The sequence below is a fragment of the Oreochromis niloticus genome, linkage group LG4, assembly GCF_001858045.2.
Source record: "Oreochromis niloticus isolate F11D_XX linkage group LG4, O_niloticus_UMD_NMBU, whole genome shotgun sequence".
Lineage (NCBI taxonomy): Eukaryota > Metazoa > Chordata > Actinopteri > Cichliformes > Cichlidae > Oreochromis > Oreochromis niloticus.
In genome coordinates this window covers 19200914-19220718 of record NC_031969.2, presented here as the reverse complement: position 1 = coordinate 19220718, position 19805 = coordinate 19200914, and the positions used below count along the sequence as shown (strand labels likewise).

Genomic DNA, 19805 nt, shown 5'->3' with positions numbered 1-19805 from the left:
TGTATTTACACTTTAAATAGTAAACATTATTAGTACAATAGTTCATAAAATCATGTTACCATAAACACACTAAACGCGTTGAATTTATGCAAATCCATTAATTGTGCTGTAGAGCTGCACAATACAGGAAAATAAGAAGGAACTAGTAGAGTTGAGGAAGTTCAGTCTACCACTTCCCATGTTGTCAGCCATTAAAAAAACGCCTGATACAAGGAATCATGAGATCATTCAGAGTCTTTCAAGCCGCAGACATGGACCGGTTGTTTTGGCTTTCTCTCCTGCTCGCCCACCCGTTGGTCACAGGTAAGATCATTTTCATATCTTTGTCGTCTGTAAATAATTCCTCTAGGAAATATATGTAAGACTGGGTGTGATTCATATTGATTCTCTTTTGCCTGTTTATTGCAGCTGACAAGGATACATGTCATGTCTATATATCACAGTCAAACAACATAATCTGGAAGAAAATAGGGGAAGAAGCTGTTTTCAATTGTACAGTCATTTCCAGCTGTTCAGTACAATTTTACTGGTTCAAAGAAAACGTCTCTCTACCGCTTAATATGAGTAACAAGTACCCAGGAGGAGCGTCTTTACAAATTAATTCACTTAAAGCGAGTGACAGTGGGATCTACTTCTGTGCCGCAGCAGATCATACTGGGTGCTGCACACCGTTTGTAGGGGAGGGAGCAACTCTTGTAGTGAGAGGTAAGGACTGTTTAGAGAGAAAACTCATTTTATAGTCATTGAAATGAGGATAACGCCTTCACTTCATTTCTTTCTCTCTTTTTTAAGAAAATGCTAAAATAGTGATGGGAAGAATTTTGTGGGTATCATTTGTCCTCTTGGCCGTCTACAGCTTGGCTATAGTGACGCTCATCTTTCTAAAGAAGGTGAATCACAGACACGTTTATTTTAATGTGATCTATTGTGCAAGCCGGACTGAAAATCAGTTTGTGCTGACGTGAAATTAACCTTTCCCTTTCTGTTCTAGCATGGCTGGAATATGAACGTCTGCAAAAAGACATCCAAAAACGACAAGGTCTCTCTCTTCTGTTTTAATTTATGTTTGATGAGTCCATTGTTTTCTAAATAGGGAAAAGCCCACAGATGCAACAAAAAAAAAAAAAAAAAGAGGAACAGGAACAAACTAAACCCTCTGTAAATACCAAGGCAAAAAAAAAAATCTTAACCCCCCCTCCAAAAAAAGGCTTTATAATACATTTTTACTCCTCTTTTCCCTTATAGAAAAACGCAAATAAAAAAGTACAGTTCCAGGACGTGCTGAAAGAAATGCACAAGAAGAGAAACATGGAGAAAAACAATCAAACAGCAAGCAGAAGCTCTTCTGAAGCTGAGGTAAATGTTGTTGTTGCAGCATGTTGAGGTTGGATTTAGTCAAACAGAGAGATTGTGTAACTTCTGCCGCAGGATGTCTGTAGAAAATTCAATTTAACTGTTTTTGACCAAGTTTTAATGTCGTTTCAGGCCTCGAGCAACGACCTGCAGCATTCTTCTGATGACATCTATCAAAATGTCTAAGCTTCATTCAAGGAATTGATGAATTCAGACCTCCATCATCTTGACGGAAAGGAAATTGTAAAGCCATTAAACACCGGCTGGATTATGCTGTTCCGAGTCTGAGGAAACAAGCAAGTGTGCAAAGGATGCAAGTCATTTGTGCTTGTTGCTTATCTTTTCTCATGAAATGAGACATGAAAACTACAACACCAGTGTGGACCAGGCGACCCTTTCCTCTCTAAATGTTAAGGCTCTTACGCAGCCCGCCTCTCACAAAGCATTCGAAGTTCTGTTGGTCTCCACCGCGCTTCCACAGCTTCCTTCTTGCTCATAACAACTTTTTCCAAGGATTTTATTTTCAGGACTTTCTGCAACACAAAAGGGGGATAATTAGATGATCCACATTAGAGGAATTACATCTGAATTTCACTTCTACAAAAAGCAAAATGTTACACCTTTTATTGCACGAATCATTAATCACGATGATTACTGACAGTGAACTGACATGAAATGATAAAGCCATTTCTCATTAAAGGAGTCATGGCACTTTTTTGATAGCGCTTAATGTTTGTTACATTATTGACCAAGAATTTCTTAAAAATATTCTTAAAATTGAATCAAAAACATAAACGTACCACGGATAGATTTTTTACCATTTTTAATTAGAAACAATACATTTATAGAATCTGATACCAAAACATAGAACAAAATACAGCACATGTCTGTATGTCAAATACAGCTTATGTTATAATAGGAAAAGAGAGGGCATTGTTTCTCTTTAGAGAAATCACAGTAAACTTATTTATTAATTCACATTAAGGCGGTGTTTACCATTCTGATCCAGCTGCGAGGCATATCCCATCCCCTAAATCTCAATACATTTTACATTAGAATGTCCATTAATACACTGGAATATAATCCTTAGATTAGTTTTCACCATTTACCGAAACATCCTTCATTCAAAGTCTGCATAAACTGCCCCATTTGGGGCTTCTCTCTACTGTAAACTATCAAATACGGGTGATGTGAGCCACTTGAATAATATTTTTTTTGTAAATCTTATTAACCGTCAGGTTTGGGACATTGGGTAAAATAAGGTATTTCATTAACAGACAAAATGTAATTATTTGTTCTTGATGAATACCTTTCATCGATTATCATTGTTGATGCCAGAGCTTGTGAGACTTGAGTTTAAGTGTCAATAATTTCTGATGTTATGTGGCCACTTTATGCGTCTGCATTTGTGAAAAGCTAAATGGAGTGTTTTTACCTTTTTCTCCCTCTCTATTATATAGATGATATATAAAAGCATCAAAAACAGACAAAAAAAATGAAACAAAACATTTTTTGTGCACAAAATGATCAAAAAAAAAAATCAAAGTCAAGACTTAAATGATAAAGTCTTCAAGAAATAACCACACGACCAGTTTTTTGTTCCAGATATGTGAAGCTGTTAACTAAATACTTCTCTTCAAGTAGATGCTTGAGTTTGTGTTTCAGTTGACTCTTTGAGGATCTAGAATGTCTCAGCAATTTGTTCTCATTGCTAAAGCAGCGATCTAATATCCAACTTCAATGTTTGCATGAGTAAAGTTACTCTAGTGTTTCCTCAGAACCTTTTGCCCTTCAGAGCGTCCACCTTATAATGTAGGATGCTGATAAGTGTAGCTGAACAGTTGGTGGGATTCTGTCATTAAAATATATCTCAGACTAACAAACTATTATAATGCTGAATTTGTGTCCCACCCAACCCAACAACCAGTAAATGTTTAAGAATGGGAAGTAAAATACCACTTTTAAATCAAAGTGGGATAAAATATAGATATATTTGTACCCAGATGAAAACTTCCATTTAAAACATTACTTCTTTCCACTTCAAATATTTAAAGCCCCTTGATTTGTTTGATTTTAAGATACTTGATGATTTACAGTTGTTCCCTGTTAAAATTTCAATATATATCAATATATTCACTCATTTAAGTATACAAAAATACTCATTTTAAATTACTCATTTACAGATTAGTCATTAAAAGAGTCCCCAGATCCCAACTACAGGCAATTAAACCAGGTTCTTTGAATACTGAGAAAACTGATGTTAGCCATCAATATACTTTGTGTCAACTGTGTGACTGTTGCGAATGGAAAACGGCCTCCAAGCCAGGACTTGCAGAGCAGCGACACACATGGGCACCAGGCAAACCAAGTAGAACATGGCTCTGTGGAGGCTCTCCAAGGCACTAAAAACAAGGACAAACAAAGTGTTGGTGTAGTTGCATTTATTTACAGCTGAATCATCCTGACTATCACAATGCTAATTACGGAAACTGCAAAAGCATGCCTGTGCATGTTGATTGTGACTTGTTTTTAATATCACTATGAAAAACAAGATTATAAATGGTGTAAAGAGGAATCAGTGGACGTAAAAAACCAAATAGATCTGAGATATTTCAAGAGTCAGTTTATGTGCAAGGACTCGCTGCGAGCCAAAAGCACTCTGCAGACTCCTCTAAACAGTTTATGACAAGGTCTTGGCTCTGAACGATGTCAATGAGAAACACTATCCCTAATATGGCCAATCGCGCTCATGGCTATGGCTATGAGCACGATTTAACCACCCACTGGTTAAATGTTATGTTTATGAGGGTTGCCACTTAGAAGAAAGGTGGTCTAAAGGGACTCTTATTTTTATTTCCAGGCAGTGGATCAAGTGAGGACCTGCGATAAGATATATAACAATTAATTGAAACTGTGACCCATACAAAGCAACTGTAGGAGAGCCCAAGAAAAAAAAAAAAAAAAATTGTAGATGGAAAACAAATGTTTCAGTGGTTCAGATTTTAGAAAATTATATAAACAGACCTTAGAAATAAAAAGGCCAAATCAGAGAGGCTGTCTCTTGAAACTGGTGTTTATTCAGTCGTTGTTCTCCTTCAATTTAAATGTGCCTCTATCTAGATTATCTGAAATTATAAGGGATCACAGTGGTGGATTTTAGGTGGTTTATTTAACTAGTTTAGAATTCAATTTTTTAGATTAGCTTCTTATTCTGCATTTGTTTAAAATCTAAAACATCCTTTAAATCCATCAGGGTCATTACAGTTTATTGGTCAAAGTTAGATTGTTGTTACATGGTGCTATTGTTTTATACAGGAACTGTTTACTGATGGATTGTCTACATTTCAATAGAAAAATAGGTTATTTATACTATAATGGGATAAACGGCTGCAGGCTTAAAGCTGAATAGTAACTGAACGCTTTGGAAAACCTACTACATTAAACATAGGTATCAGCAGCTGCAGCAACTAAGGCCCTCTTATTTTTTTCCTCAGGTTTTTAGTGTTTACTGTACAGCAAGTTATGACAAAGTATTAACAGACAGACTTAGGACACATGTAATAGATTTATGGGTATAACCTTAAAACCAGCTTCAAAAACATTTGCGTCCATTAAGTCAACAAGAAGCAAGAAACTCTCTGTACCTCGGATCTGAATCCTTTGTGACATCCTTCAGCTGTTCATACCCAAACTGGTTCAGGATATTTAACACTATCATAGGAGCCAGAGACTGAGCTGGCTTTGTGAACAGTGCATTTGTTCCAAACACCATGGAAGAGAGAGGGGAACTACATGAGGCGAGGAAGAGAAGAAAACGCATCATCACACATTAAATCATAAACTTGTTTCATTGCATGTTAGTACATAGATTTGTGAGTGCTTAAATGAAATAATATTGCATATTTTCCTAGTTTATGAAGTAAAATCATGAGGTTTTAAAACAATGCTGTAGCAGCCAGAGTTAATGAAGTGGTTTATATTTAAATCTGAGTAATGACTGAATTAGTCATTTGTGCTGACGTTCATATTTATAGTCATGATAGTGACACAAGTCAAAGGGATGGCAGGGTTAGTCTGCAGGCCCAACAGTTTGGTCCATCTCTGAATAAATACTAAATAAATACTAATAATATCCCCATCGAACGCAGCTGTTCTTTGTTACATATAACTGACAGAAATAGTGCACAGGGTAAATGTCTCGCCTGATTAAAATTTTGACTATGAAATTTTAGCTTTAGTTATGACATAAAGGACAGTGGTGACCAAACTGTCGACTGTGTTTCTTACCTGCGCTTGTATTTCTGCAGGTCAGTGTCAATAATGTCAGCCAAAGGCAACCCAAAAAGACTGAAGGAGGCCTGAATTATAACCCTGTATAAAACACAGAAACCGAAAAGAAATAAAATCAATGCAGTATAGTAATAAAAACAAAAATTACATATCAAGACAAACAAGCCCAGCAGTAACTTCTTACATGTTAATGGTGAGGAAAAACGCCATGAAATAGTAGTGCTGAGGACCAATTGCTAGCATGACAGCTGCCATTCCAGCTTCCACATAGAAGATGAAGAGGATGATCCTGTAGTAGCCAAGCCTATGCAGCAGACTCTGAGAGCTCAGCACTAAAAGCTAAAACAAGGACAGTTGGGAACAACACACTGGGTTAGGCAAAGCAGATGATTAAAAAGTATTTTAAAACCCATTTCCTTTTCGGTGCTTTCAGGTGTTTATTTAGACCTCTGACATTTGAGCAAGGTGGAGAGTGGGCAGCCGAATAGCTCTATTTATGAACTATGGGGTAAACCAATATAAATAAATGGTTTTAAGTAGTTATTGCAAATATTTCTGCCCAAAATACTACAAAAACTGTTCATTTAACATTGCCTATATTCCCCGTGTTTCAACCTTGTTCCAAATTGAGAACTGAAAACTGGTACCGCTTGAGAACTGATTTCAATTTTTCCAAAGCATGAGAATCATATGTGTCGGAGCTTACCAATTCCTTTATCAGTGCAGTCAGCAGTAAATATCAACTGAAACTGATCTTTTTACCTCACTGTTCAGGACATGTGACTTTAATGGACTAAAGCAATCAGTGTGTTTGTTATTTTGAGGCATTTATTCTAATCTTTATGGGAAAAAAACTAAAACGCTAACACTGTGGGACGATACCTGTGGACAGATGAATCCTGCTCCATACACGATGCTCTTTGCCAATGATGGAAGCACATCAGGAGGAATCAGGTGCTCAGTAAATATCATGGTGAAATTATTGAAGAAGGCCAGCATGAACACCTGGAAGAAGTTCATTAGTACAAATAGCTGAAAGTCCCTGTTGGTCAGGATTTGCCACGTCAACGTTTTCAACGTGGAGAAGGAGCATGCCGATGGATGCGAAGTCTGATCAACAGACGTGAGAGCATCCGATTGAGATGCTTTATTGTCAAAGCGGCTCTCGCTGTGGAGGCCTGTGTAGAGCATGCAGCCACAGCTCAGGATAGCAATCAGCACAGTGAATGCCTGAAAGGCCAAGAAGTCTTCCATGTTGTTGGACACCACACCACAGAAGAGGACACTGGATGAGCCAATGAGAGAAGCCACCTGGGAAATAAATAAGAAGGGATATGAAAAGAATGACGTGCTTAGGTACATAGAGAGAATAGACGTCAGGATGAAGGGCCTACCTGGTTGTACTTTATGAGTCTAAGTCTGTTCTGATGATGGCTGGAAATCTCTGCAAACAAGGCACATTGTGCCAGCAGCACAAAGGTTAGCATGCCATCGAAAGCACACAGCGCTACTGTCAAGTGTAAACCACTCAACCAGTCACCAGGGGTGTAGGAACGCCACGGGAACCAGGCTAAAAGAAAAGCTAGCGAGTAGAGGGGTGCGCCGTACAGGATGGAGAGGCGTCGCTGAGAGCAGCAGGGTACCCTGGAGTTATCTTGCAGGTAACCAAAGAGAGGGTCATTAACTGCATTCCACACCATGTACACCACCTGTGGATAGGAAGTATGTAAAAGTATTAATAAAAAAACAACAAGGTAATCTGTCAGAAATTTTAAAAGAAGTAAACTTTAAAATAAATAAATAAATAAATAAATAAATAACACAGGAACTTTACTGCCATTTAATTGTTTATCCATTGGTTAATCACTTATGAACTCGTATTATGAATGACAATGTTGGAGGTTTTTAATCATCAGGAAAAGCTGTAAAACTTATGAAAATAGAGTTAAGCCCAAAACTTAGGCCGTCCTTTGCATTTTCCAGATCTATCCCTTGGTCCATATCAAAGTCTTTACCAAGCTGATCCTTGTCTTTGTAGCTCCTGGTAGTCCTCATTTCATTATCCCACCCATTTTGTGCAATATATCAGTACCACTGGGTGCAAAACTGCCTCACCGCATAATGGTATGCATAACCACCACCATGTCCAAAACTGATGGAGCATTCTTAAGATTGAAGGTCTCAACTTTACTTCTCAAAAAATACCTTGCTACTGTGTCCAAATAACTCAATTATTTGCCTTGTTTGACCAGGTTAGGATTAAATCTTTTTTTGGCTTGTCCATTTGAGCAGCTGCAGATTTCAGTCTAACTTGAAGATGCAGACTTTGGAGCAGGGGCTTTCTATCTCAGTTGACACAATCGCAGCCCATGGCCATGCAAAAGTCACTTCACTCTGGATGGTGACACTGGTGCTCCAGCAGTTTCCAGTTCACGGTAGCCTTCAGCTTTGGTGGTTTCCGAGGTGTTCCTGAACATCATAACCCATTTGACAGTTTGGGTGTTCTTCTAGACCTCTGCAAATTGCATTTGAATAACTTGTTTAAACTGATGATCTTGGAATTTGCATTTGTTTAGAAATGTTTCCAAGAGACCTTCCCATCCTGTGTAAATCAGCAGTTTTCCTGCTTAAATATTCACTGAGCTCTCTGGACTTTCCAATTGTTCTGGGTATTTGTTATTCCACTGAGTGCCATCAAGCAAATCCTTTTTATGGTGGCAAAGAGCAATTCCACAATAGTGGAATTGTAAAGCGCTTTGGGTGCCTAGAAAAGCGCTATATAAATGCAATCCATTAAAAGAGAAACTACGTGTAGTATTCAATTGTGATCAATAATCCTTAGGCTACTAAAAGAAGTCATTCCTGGGCATGAATGTTAGACATCGACATCAACATCGGCTTATATTAGCCCTCTTGACTGCAACTGGCTGAGAATTTCACAGATACTGAAGTGATTTTATGATACATGCAACATCTGCCTGTACCAGTAGGTTTTAAATGCATGAAACAAGCAAAATCAATGCATCAGCATGCATGCTTAGAAATTCTTATGGGTAATCTTTTCTTTTTGATGCTTTGAAGAATTGAGAAGCCGGGTTTTTTTTATTGTTTTAAGCAACCGGCTCTTTAAATTGTACTCTACAACCGTGCAACTCACAGGTATTGTACAAGAAGGACAGGTCAACATACTCACTTGTGATTGGTGAAACGCTCCTTCGGATATCTTGTACCTATTCAGGAAGAGTTTCACATAGTAGAAGCTGAAAATATTGTTTATCATGCTAGAGCCCAGAGTCGTCATGGCATAAGCCAGCGCTGCAGGGTTCACCCCAAAGTTTATCAGGTGTCGGAAGACATTCATTGTTCCGACGCTCGAGACAAGTTTCACTTTCACGGTCACGAGAGCTTAACCAAGTTACCTGTGTCTCTAAACGAGCAAGGAGCTAGCAGGAGTTGTTGTCACCTGCAGCACCTTTTTACGCTGCTGCTGTTTAGCATTGCTAATGATACTGCTGTAAGAATAGCAAAATTCCACAGGGCTGATGAGACGGATTTTGTTCCTGTTCACTAATTCCCATGAATGTACACTTGTTAGGAAGTAGCACTTGCTAAATATTTACCCAAGCATTGTAAAAACCAGAAAATCTACCCCAACGAAGCTGTTTTGAGAGTCACCGAGAGGCGGGACTTAAGGATAAGAAACACGATCTGATTGGGCGTAAAAAGTTCCTTCCTTATATTTACTGCTTCGTAATTCGTCAATACAAATATCCGTCAGGCAACGTGAGACGTCACGACAGTGAAACCCGTTTAAAATATTTAACTGTCATTCCTTATTGTAACTTTATTTAATTGTGCATAAGGATAAAAAACAAGTAAAATGTGCTCAGTGCGTTTTTTAATTAATCGATTAAATTTCGTATATGCTATTTCTGCCTCCTGCCGGATGCTGGGGTGATTTGCCACGTTGCTGTAGACAACAGACTTTAAAGCCTCTGTCACACACCGGGGAGGATGTGAGTTACGTTTGACCACTCGAGGCGGTGGACTGCGGTCAGCTTCTAGCCGTTGAACGCAAGTGTGTGGGGCTTCTGTCGGGTGGAGTTTTGGGTCACCCCTCGGTTTGAAAATGCTAACCGACATGATTTTGGAGGAAGAATTTGAGAAGAATGGAGAGTCTTGGTACAACCAGCAAGAGCTCGAACACGGTAAGAGCCGCTCTGCCCTGAGGTCGCACCCTAACTCTGACTGTGTCTGTGTGGGCTGGTTGTGTTACGCCTGTTTTATGTTTTATTTTAAATGAGTAAAATAATGAGAGTTGCTGCTACTGTCTACCTATTGTAGCTATTTGTTTAGTTAAGTTTCAGTTAGTCTCTAGAGTGGGTTTGGTTGTTAAAGTAGTTGAGTTTTAATTTAGTTATGCTAGGTTAAGTGTTAAAATAGTTGGTAGAGGTAATATTTAACACATCCAGAATAGGTATTAGTAATGTAAACACAACTCATTGTAAAACTGACTCACAGCCATGAGGATGTCTCAATAAAGTTCTGCATCAGGGCCTCCTCATACTTGTTGATCACTTCAGATTGACCAACACTAACACTAAAGGCATTTCATGTACATTTTATTTCTAGTTTTAGCTTTAGTTCAGAATATTTTTGAAATAATTTTACAGTTAGCTGAAGTGTTTTTTATCACTAATGTTAGTTGTAAGAGCGAGGAAGGAAACTGTGACAAAAGCCCCTAAATAAGAGCTCACAGATTAAATTGAAGTTGAAGTCCTTGTGGCACAGACCCACAAAAGTCATGCAATCCACATGAGGTCTCCTACAGAGCCAGGATTTCCTGAGGCTATCACCGGTCCTCCTGTGTTTATTGTTTTCAGACTAACATGACCCCTGTCTGTGCTTCTAAGCGAGCCACACAGATCATCTAACCAACATCACTGTGAATAACAAGGAGTAAGGAAGAGGTAGATGTGACACTGAACATAATTATGTGTGTGGTGTGGCAGATTTGTGAATGTGTTGTTTACAGTGTATTGTTATACGAATGCAACCAGAGTTAGGTTGTAATTTAGTGATGTGAAATGGGCAGATAGTTGAAAATAGATGACTGACCAACCAATTAAAGTTTATTTGTATTTTATATCCTAAAATAAAGTATATTTTTCTTTTGGGATGAGGAAAATCATGCAGCGCATCTTAAAAGTATATTTTATCACATCCATCCATCTGTCCAGTCTCCTCTGCTTGTTCAATTTCAGGGGTTGCCTAGAGCAGCGGCACACCCTGGACAGGTCTCCAGTCTATCCAAGGGCTAAAACAACAACAACTACTAACTGAGAATTGTTAATCATTTAGTATCATGATTGAAAAGATAAACTTGTAGGAAAAATTTGCAGACTTCACTGGCAGCAGGTGGGAAGAATGACTTCCTGTAGCATTCCCTGTGGGCATGGATAACAACAAAAATGCTTAGCATTTACACGAGGAGATTTAGGAAGAAATGTATGCAGCTTCATCTCCTGCACCAACTTTAGAGTAGGATTTAAGATTATTAGGTAGTTCACTTGTTCATTTTACGTTTGTTCCCCACAAAATGCTGCTTTATAATCCTGCTAGTGTACGCACTGTTAGTGCTGATTGCACACGCTTAACCTAGAAGACGTAGAAATAAAAGGGTATATGTAAAACGTGTGCAGTGAACACAAAGACGTGTCAAAAGTACATGAGCTTTGCACAAAAATGGAAAATATAAATGTCCTTTGAATAGCTACTTTTTAAATTTTTTTTTACTTTGAGTACACTTCAGCCTCTGTGCTTTTTTGCTTTTACTTAAGTAAAGAGAAGAATGTGTTAATTTTGCAATCTCTTTTAGTGACATTTAAAGTTTGACTCTGCTTGGTTTAATTGCATTTTTATTCCCTGCACTTAGTAGTCCCACAAAAGACCAGCTTCACATGGCTGGCCAAGATCCAGTACTCATGAGAATTTAGAAGGGGAAAGAGGTCACAAGGCATGCCTTAGATTCCTCGGTGTGGGACAATGAGTTGTTGTTGTGAGTGGCACTGGCGCGAGGCTACGTTTACACACTTGCCTAATTCTTTCAGCTGTCTGTATTTGGGCACTGAGTCCATCCCGAATCTTGTGTTTACATGTTTTACTTGACTCTTTTTTTTTTCTTTTCTTTTTTTTACAGATCTTCATTTGGCAGCAGAGCTGGGGAAAACCCTCCTCGACAGAAACCATGACTTGGAGCAGGCCCTGCAGCAGATGTACTCCACCAACCAGGAGCAGCTGCAGGAAATCGAGGTGATAAATTTTAGGAAGGAACTAATCTGAGTTTTTGAGGCTCAATATGTGCTCCAGAATTTCGTCTGTCAGCGTATGCAGTTGCTGGTTGATTTTTAGGTGAATGAGTCCATGATTAGAGGTCACTCATTGAGAAAAGTCCATGCTGAGACATGTGAAAAGCTGTCTGAATGGAAAGTCATTGTGAAATTGGCACAGCTGAAAATAGGTTGGAGTAAAAGCTAATCCCACCCAGTCTGATCTAATAAGCCTTTGGCAAGGAGCAGAACATTTGTCTACCTAATTATTCGAAGACTTTCACTGGTTTACCAGTAACAGTATACCACTGTTTTACTTGGACACTGTTCGTGGTTTTGATTTTGTGTTAGTCAATAGAATTTTGTTTTTGTATTCTAAAAAGAATAAACATCCAGTAGCAGAGAGACTCATATTTTAGTTCTAAGACATACCGCATGCGTAAACTGCTGATGATCTGAGTTGGAGGACACAGCACTTAGAAGGTCAGCACACATAAGAGCCTTAATTTGTTTACGACTTCGGTGTAAGGATTTATAGAGGTTGTTTTGGTAATCCCAATACATCTCTTTGACCCACATTGTACTGGCTACCCGCCTTTCCAGTCTCAGAGGTGTGCTTTTGTTTCACAAAACTACAAAAGTTCTGGAGAAATGCTTGCCAAAGAAAACTGTCACGAGTCCAGTGTAGCATTTTGAAAAGCCAAGCGCTGATGCTGATGTCATCGGTTGACCTACTGATGAAGCTGGTCAGCAGACAAATACAGGTTACGGGCCTGTGTTGTCATTTACACTACAGTACTGAGTCTGTGTCTGAAGTTCATTTGTGATCAATTGTATCCATCCAGCTTTTAAAATAAACGGTTATCTTTTAGTATGAAGTAAATAGAAATAATGAATTTTTAATGTACTTTTTAAGCACATTTATTCTCAGGAAAGTTTGGTGTTGCTGTTTTGGTATCCTATGTGGAAAAAGGCTATTGTTAGTACTGTTAGCCAAAAACATGGCACATCTCAGCATGGTGTGCAATATGTCCTTAAAAAAAATTGAGGAAACTTAACAAAAGAAGAAGTGGCAGCCTTAAAAGCAGCACAAACTGCAGATAGACAGAATCTGAAAGTCATGTCCTTAAGAAATGAGGGGGGGGAAGCAAGAACCTCACACTGACCTCGAGAGATGCATCTGACCCTTCAGTTGATCCATGTTCTGTTTAATGAAGCTCCATTATAAATTGTCTCAGTGGAAAGGTGGCTGTCTAAAGGACATTCATAAGGAAGAGAAACAGGAAGAACTGAATGGAAAATCAGTGGCAACAGGTCTTAACTGTCTTAGTTAGCTGTATTTCCCATTTTCCTAGTAGAATGTCAAGAAACTCATTGTGTGGTATGAGTAGGAACTTGGAACTTTAAATTCTCCCTTGATTTTAGGTTGCGACATGGAAAAAGTTAAGGAGTGGTGCTACTCCAACTTGAAATTATTATTATTTTTTTCCCTCTCTTCTATACCAGTACTTAACCAAGCAGGTGGAGCTGCTGCGTCAGATGAATGACCAGCATGCCAAAGTGTATGAACAGCTAGACACGGCCGCCAGGGATCTGGAGCAAGGCAATCAGAGGCTGGTGCAGGACAACCGCATGGCCCAACACAAGATCCAAAGGTCAGTCTACCAGTTATTTGTGAATTACCCTTTCAAATCGTGTTTTAAATAATTATCCACCCAGTCAGCTTCCAACAAAAAATATACCACATTAACATGTTGTCGTTTTTTTTTGTTTTTTTTTTTGTTTTCCTTCAGTTTAACTGAGACTATTGAAGCGCTTCAGACCCTCATGGAGGACCTGCAGGCCCAAGTCGGGGAGCTAAAGACTGCAGAAGCAGAGCGAAATAAGAGAGAGCTGGCAGAGCAGAGGCGCAGCCTTGGAGCACAGAGCGTGTCCTGTCTTAAAGAGCTGTATGACTTGCACCATGACAGGTACTATTTTCATCATCCACATTTAGCAACACAATGCTAATAGCTGATCTTTAGAGGAACTGTTTTCACAGAGGAAGTGGTGTGGTAAACTGTACCTAGCATTGTGGATTAAAGACAGTGAGTTGTCTCAGTATTTTTGATCACTTTGATCAATGACAAATGAAACATGGCCTCAAATTATCAGGCAACACCAAAGAAAATATGATTCAGCGTCTTTCTTCCTTGACATGAAAGCAAAGAAGAAAAGGGAAGCTGAAAGCATCTCAACACTGAGAGCTGAGGTCTGTTTTCTCATGTTGTGTTACCTTCAGTACGCTGCTGTCTCATGTCACGTATGCTGACTTGACATCTTCAGGTCACCCAGAGAGCTTACTTTAGACATAATCCATGAGGGAGCGAAGCTAATCCTCCCCCATTGTCACTGTTTACTAATGCGGCTGCTGCATCTTACATCACTTATTTGGTGAATGTTGTAGAACTGTCACCTTTAAAATCCTGAACGATCTGTCTAGAAATTTATTTAATGGTCTAGGTGGAGTGGACTTTAAATGACATTGAAAAGAATTATGTAATATTAATGCACCATTACAATAAAGATTCTTCCCAGACTGCTTAGAAACCCAAATAACCTCTACCAAGAGGACAGGGAAATTTACTCTCTGCTGTTAATAAAACCTAAAAGCCTAAGTGCTTGAAGTTTATGGTAGTAATTCAACTCAGAGCTTCTCTGAACTAGATTTTGAGGACAGAGTTTTATTAAAAAAGTCCAAATTGTAACAGGAGTTCTCCAGATCTTTAAAGTCTTTGTGTATTAAATTTTGTTGAGAAATGTAAGGTCATAAAATTTCTTTGTTGTAAAAGGATGTTAAATTAAAAACCTTAGAAGCAAAAACGACTCAGACCTGTCCTAATGTGTTTGTTCTCTCAAAGTGATGCTCTAACAAGCTCTTTAATCACTACCTAAGGTATCTAGCCAATGGCAGTCACCTTGTGGATGGATTCTGGTCGCCTTATGGCTCGTTTCAAGACCGAAAAAAGCAACCAGACCCAGAAGAGGAGAACGCTGCTCTCAAGCGCTCCATCCAGACGCTTCAAAGCCAGATAGCTGCTGAGCGGAGCCGCAGGGAGGCTGCAGAGCGGGAGATGGAGTTGACAGCAAGGGAAAACAGCACCCTGGAACAGCGGCTGGCCCAGCTGTCGGGCTACCAGGCCAGACAGAAGGAGCTGGAGGCCGAAGTAGAACAGCTGCGGCTTCTGTGGCGTGCCGACTGCACCAAAAGGTTGATGATGATTTTATGTATGGAGAATATTCAAACTGTCACATTATTTTAGCTCTATTTCTGATATTGTTTTTCACATTAGCAAAAGTCTGTGGTTTTATTTATTTATTTATTTTAAATGCGTGTGTTCCCCTTCACTCTTATCCTTGTCAGGAAACCCGACGAGCTGCTGGTGCCTGACACCGTATTCTTTGCCTCGGAGGAAAAGCCCTGCCCAGAGCAAAGCGAGCCAGAGGAGAAGACTGAAACTGTCGAGGAGCAGAGCAGATACGGCCGACAGAGGTGCAACAGTGACAGTGTGTTGAAGGCAACAAACCCAGATGAAATTCTCCGTAGTCACGAGCAGCTATGTATACGTCGAGCTGAGGCTGTGAAAAAGAGGGGCATCTCTCTGCTCAATGAGGTGGATGCACAGTACAGCGCACTGCAGGTGGTGTATCTGAGGAACAGAGCATTCCTAAAAAAATCTTTGTTAGAATGTTCGACGTAAAAGTAATTTCTTTTTTGTTCCGTTTGAAAACTGAAGAAAGCTTTCCCTAAAATATGTTTGTTTTCCAGGTGAAATACGATGAGCTGCTACAGCGATGCCAGCAAGCCTCAGACGAGCTCAGCCATAAAGCCGTCCAGACACCCAGCAGTCCCTTTGCCAGCGGCCGCTCCCGCCGCCGCCTGTCCAGCTCTGCAGCTCTGTCTGATTTGTCCGTGGTTCTTGAAGACGGCCAGCAGCCGGAGTACAAGGCTCTCTTCAAGGAGATCTTCACCTGCATCCAAAAGACCAAAGAGGACCTCAGTGGAAACAAACAACCGGTCAGGGACGATGAATCCTCCAACTGAATGTTATTCATCACCCTATGACTTGCTCTCTGTTACACTGTTCAGAGGGTGAAAATGCTGTAAATGCTTTCAGGCCCTCAAAGTCTTAGACATGCCTGTTGCGTCCTTATCAAAAATTAAGTGGCAAAAAGTAGCTAGATGTATTATATTTGTTGTGAGAAATATTTATAGTTGGCTCAATGAACAAAAAGCACATTTTCACATGCAGCCTGACCTCAAAATCCAAAAGTATTACGTCCCCTGCAATAGTATTCGTTTTTTTTGTAATGGCTGCCCCGTGACCACTGGGCCGTTTGGTGTTTGGAAGAGAGAGGCACATGTAGGGTTGTTACGCTGTGTTACAGTGTTTGATAAGATGGCGGTTGAGTCAGAGTTGTGTAAACTGAGAAGTTGGAATGTTGTAATATTTGAAGTCTAAGGAGTTTAATTGTTAGTGTAAGTAGGTTTTTGTAAGTTGGCATTAGTTGGCTCACCAGTGGCAGTTCGGTGGCACACTAAGAGCAAAATGTACAGTTAGTGGACACTGGAAAACGAGTGTGTTAACACCAGAAAGACACAGAAAGGCTCTGCACTTTTCATGACGGAGTTCAGTTGTATTTATTTAATAACAAAAGATTAGAGATGATTAAATGTTTATTTATTTTTTTTGTTGATTTATTTTTCTGAGAAAATTGAATCAAAGTGAAACTTGATGTACAATGCGGTGCTTCTTCTGTGGTGGAAACACAAAATTAAACAAAAAGCCAAAAAATCAGTTTTGTCTTTTGTTTGTTTTTGGTTTTTTTTCCTTTGGACCATTTCTTCCTATATGGATGTTTTCACTATGATATGGAAGCAAAGTTGTGTTGATTGGGATAAAATGTATGTTGCAAAAACAGGAAAAGGTCTTTAGATATAAAGTGTGTGTATATGTGTGTGTGTGTGTGTGTGTGTATAGATAGATAGATAGATAGATAGATAGATAGATAGATAGATAGATAGATAGATAGATATAGAGATATCTCATAAACAAAAAAAAAGAAAAAGGTGCAGACTGTTTTGCAGCATGCTTTTTTTTCATACATCTGAGAGATGCCATCACTGCATAGTTTTTCAGCAGATATGTTTCAACCTGTTCTCCATTTCAGTGCATAATTGTGAGCTATCATCAGATGAAAGACTATCTTAGGAGTCTGTACCATATGGACTCTATTTCTTGCCTCTCTTAAACTTCTGTTACCTAATGAAGTGAACACTGCTATAAAAGCAACCGTAAAAAATAAACTTCATTATCTGTAATGCTGCTGTTTTTGTGGGAGAGAAAAAAATCTAATCAACACACACAACAGTAGTGAAGTATATTTTCTGCAAAGCTCAGAGTTGCCCTCATTCTTAAAGGTCACTGAGACCTTGTGTACTCTGGCCCAGCAAACAATTAAAGGACCTTTGTCTCGCTTCATAATTACCCTACTTGCCACTAGTTCCAAATCCATTAAACCTCCAAACAAGGAGTTTGCATACCACGCTCGCCTTAAGGGACAGGTCTTAGCAAGACATGCACGTGGTAACCTTACAAAGGCATCAGATAAGCAGGCAGGAGACATCTGTGTGGAAAAACTAGATCAAGTGAAAATGAAATGGTGCAGAGAAACATGGCTGGATTGCTGCAGGTAACAATGAACTCTGTGTGTGGAGGAAGCATCATCTTTTCTTTCCTGAAATGATTTACACTGTTTGAACAATGACATTTTACTGTATTGACACCATTAGCAAAGTAGTTTCTGTCATTTTTGGGGTGGTCAGCCAGTTTCACAAGAACGTAATCCAGTGTTGTTTTGGACAACAAAAAAAGTTCATGTGCACTGGATGATATAATTGATTCCCCATTTAAAAATGAGTCATAAATAAACACAGATCACCTCTTCATAGTCCCCCAGTTCTCTCGCTTTCTGAAAGGTCCCAGAGCTCTGCCAGCTCAAAATAACACCAGTGAACGTGAAACTTAAAAACCAACTGAACACTTGAGATCCAGAATAATAATGACAGTGCACTGACCTTCTGCAGTTACTTTAGTTGGTTTACTTCACAGTGCATATAGCATTCACGCTTCGCTTTACTTGAAAACTTCCATATTAAAATTAAAAAAGAAAGGAGTTGCAGCTGGCAGCTGCAGTTACCTGGTCGATTAAGATAAAGTAGATTAAGACAAAATTAATATTGAAACATCCAACAGTGTATAAAACACAGACAGATGAAAGCAACATAAAGTGCATTGTTAAGGTTTAGCTACCAAAGAGCCATCGGGGTAGTAATTAGTCTCTGGATCTGGGTCTCTCCTCACACTATTCCTTCATCTGGAATGGAATAAGACAGATATTGAATGGGTAGGGAGTCTGTGTCACATGGGGACCCATCCCATCCATGTGTATTTAGTAGATGATATTTATGAGAGGATATATAGGTGGAGAAGAATAGGAGCTCATCAGGCAGACACCAAGAACCTCCTAAAGATAAGAGAAGGACTACAGGTGTAGATAGCTCAGTATCATTCATATGGCAAACTAATGAAAAATCTCTGGCTGCTGCATTTTCTGTTCAATATCAGAGGCTGGAGCCCATCAAACATGTGGACCCAGGGGTCTGTAAATTAATGAGCAATACAGTGGTAAACATTGTCCATCAAAGTTGTCTGTATGATCTGTTGACTGCAACTTCCCTATCATATGATTCTTATCATTTTCATTTCCATCAGACCATTTGCAGTGATGAACTGAACATAAATCATGAAAGCAAAATGACCTGTGCTGCATATCAGAGCCCCCAGAGGGCTTCAGCGTGTCGTGGGTTTATGCATTTTCCTTTATTTTGTCACCTTATTTTTCTCTGCGGCATATAAAGGCAGACGTTTCTGAAAGACGTGACGAAACGACGCGAACGCATCAAATCCCAGGTTACACGACCTCACGACATGTTATTTAAATCTAAGTATCCGGCAGACAAAGGTGTGGTAGCGTGGCCGAGTGGTCTAAGGCGCTGGATTTAGGCTCCAGTCATTTCGATGGCGTGGGTTCGAATCCCACCGCTGCCAACAATGTATTATTTTCTGGATTAGCCATGACACAGTTGACAATGTGGAAGGCCGTACACAGGTAGATTGGACCGGATGTGATGAATAACATATTAAATGTCTAAGCGATGATGTGAATTTTAACGCTGCAGGTAACCCTTGGCATTGTTATGCAGTGCAAGTGCTCCCCCATGTGGCAGCTTCAAACATGACAATGTTGCGCTTTCAACCAACACTGATCCCGATAGTTTGGATATCCGTCCCTCAGTCTTTTGTCCCCGTTTCTGTAGAATGGCTTTTTGACAGCCATCCTTCCACTAAGACCACTTTCGATGAGGCTTCAGTGAACAGTTGATAGCAGCTGAAGATTAAATGCGTCTCTCGGGTCCTTTGTCAGATCTTTGCAGACTTTCAGATACAGTTGATCTGCTGAACATATTCTTTTAGGCCTCCCACTTCTTTCGTCCTCCACTTGACCACTTTACTCATATTTCCTTAAAGACTGACCGCACTGCATGCTGCGATATGGCAGGTTTTTCACTAATAGCTCTTCAGGAATCAACTTGTTCGTCCACAAATTCTATTTTATGACGGTCAGATAGTGTTATCTTGGCCATTTTAAATAGATTCAGCAAAAGATATGTGAACAAATGATGTTTTTTTGTATGACAGGCTGCTACAATTTAATACTGTCTGTTATGTG

The 19805-nt window shown here is 39.4% G+C and overlaps 3 protein-coding genes and 1 non-coding gene across 7 annotated transcripts; 3 read left to right on the top strand and 1 right to left on the bottom strand.

Moving 5' to 3' along the window:
- The first annotated feature begins 121 nt into the window (after positions 1-121).
- si:ch211-139g16.8 (uncharacterized) lies at positions 122-2575 on the top strand. The gene is made up of 6 exons (XM_005461056.4): positions 122-303; positions 409-705; positions 793-890; positions 992-1039; positions 1246-1356; positions 1486-2575. The coding sequence occupies exons 1-6, from the start codon at positions 219-221 to the stop codon at positions 1537-1539; spliced, it is 693 nt and encodes a 230-aa protein (XP_005461113.1). The 5' UTR covers positions 122-218; the 3' UTR covers positions 1540-2575.
- mfsd13al (major facilitator superfamily domain containing 13a-like) lies at positions 1748-9348 on the bottom strand. Of its 3 annotated transcripts, none has more exons than XM_005461052.4 (8): positions 8837-9348; positions 7038-7352; positions 6526-6954; positions 5828-5982; positions 5641-5724; positions 4998-5141; positions 3630-3755; positions 1748-1886 (listed from the first exon to the last, which is right to left on the bottom strand). In XM_005461052.4, exons 1-8 carry the CDS (start codon positions 9002-9004, stop codon positions 1877-1879), a joined length of 1431 nt encoding a protein of 476 aa, XP_005461109.1. In that variant the 5' UTR covers positions 9005-9348; the 3' UTR covers positions 1748-1876. The 3 variants fall into 3 exon arrangements, with proteins under 3 accessions (XP_005461109.1, XP_005461110.1, XP_003456389.1); XM_005461053.4 differs by lacking the exon at positions 1748-1886 and having other exon boundaries at positions 2449-3755; positions 7038-7087; positions 7184-7352; XM_003456341.5 differs by lacking the exon at positions 1748-1886 and having other exon boundaries at positions 2449-3755.
- A 277-nt stretch (positions 9349-9625) lies between these two features.
- On the top strand, positions 9626-16810 carry cdr2a (cerebellar degeneration-related protein 2a). Of its 2 annotated transcripts, XM_005461051.2 has the most exons (8): positions 9707-9851; positions 10527-10613; positions 11843-11955; positions 13479-13627; positions 13766-13942; positions 14908-15222; positions 15376-15652; positions 15781-16810. In XM_005461051.2, the coding sequence occupies exons 3-8, from the start codon at positions 11917-11919 to the stop codon at positions 16054-16056; spliced, it is 1233 nt and encodes a 410-aa protein (XP_005461108.1). In that variant the 5' UTR covers positions 9707-9851; positions 10527-10613; positions 11843-11916; the 3' UTR covers positions 16057-16810. The 2 variants fall into 2 exon arrangements, with proteins under 2 accessions (XP_003456377.1, XP_005461108.1); XM_003456329.5 differs by lacking the exon at positions 10527-10613 and having other exon boundaries at positions 9626-9851.
- Positions 16811-19041: 2231 nt separating this feature from the next.
- trnal-uag (transfer RNA leucine (anticodon UAG)) lies at positions 19042-19123 on the top strand. The gene has a single exon. It is a non-coding gene; the product is annotated as a tRNA-Leu (tRNA).
- The last annotated feature ends 682 nt before the right edge of the window (positions 19124-19805 follow it).

Bases quoted from the DNA above. Each gene is read 5' to 3' on its own strand.
- si:ch211-139g16.8 (XM_005461056.4), top strand. From the start codon at position 219: ATGAGATCATTCAGAGTCTTTCAAGCCGCAGACATGGACCGGTTGTTT. The intron at 706-792 runs GTAAGGACTGTT...CTCTTTTTTAAG, and splicing joins AGCAACTCTTGTAGTGAGAG to AAAATGCTAAAATAGTGATG. The intron at 1,040-1,245 runs GTCTCTCTCTTC...TTTCCCTTATAG, and splicing joins AGACATCCAAAAACGACAAG to AAAAACGCAAATAAAAAAGT.
- mfsd13al (XM_003456341.5), bottom strand. From the start codon at position 9,004: ATGAATGTCTTCCGACACCTGATAAACTTTGGGGTGAACCCTGCAGCG. The intron at 5,142-5,640 runs GTAAGAAACACA...CGCCTCATGTAG, and splicing joins CTGCAGAAATACAAGCGCAG to TTCCCCTCTCTCTTCCATGG. The intron at 3,756-4,997 runs GTACAGAGAGTT...CCTTGTTTTTAG, and splicing joins ACAAAGGATTCAGATCCGAG to TGCCTTGGAGAGCCTCCACA.
- cdr2a (XM_003456329.5), top strand. From the start codon at position 9,773: ATGCTAACCGACATGATTTTGGAGGAAGAATTTGAGAAGAATGGAGAG. The intron at 13,628-13,765 runs GTCAGTCTACCA...GTTTTCCTTCAG, and splicing joins GCCCAACACAAGATCCAAAG to TTTAACTGAGACTATTGAAG. The intron at 15,653-15,780 runs GTGGTGTATCTG...TTTGTTTTCCAG, and splicing joins CACAGTACAGCGCACTGCAG to GTGAAATACGATGAGCTGCT.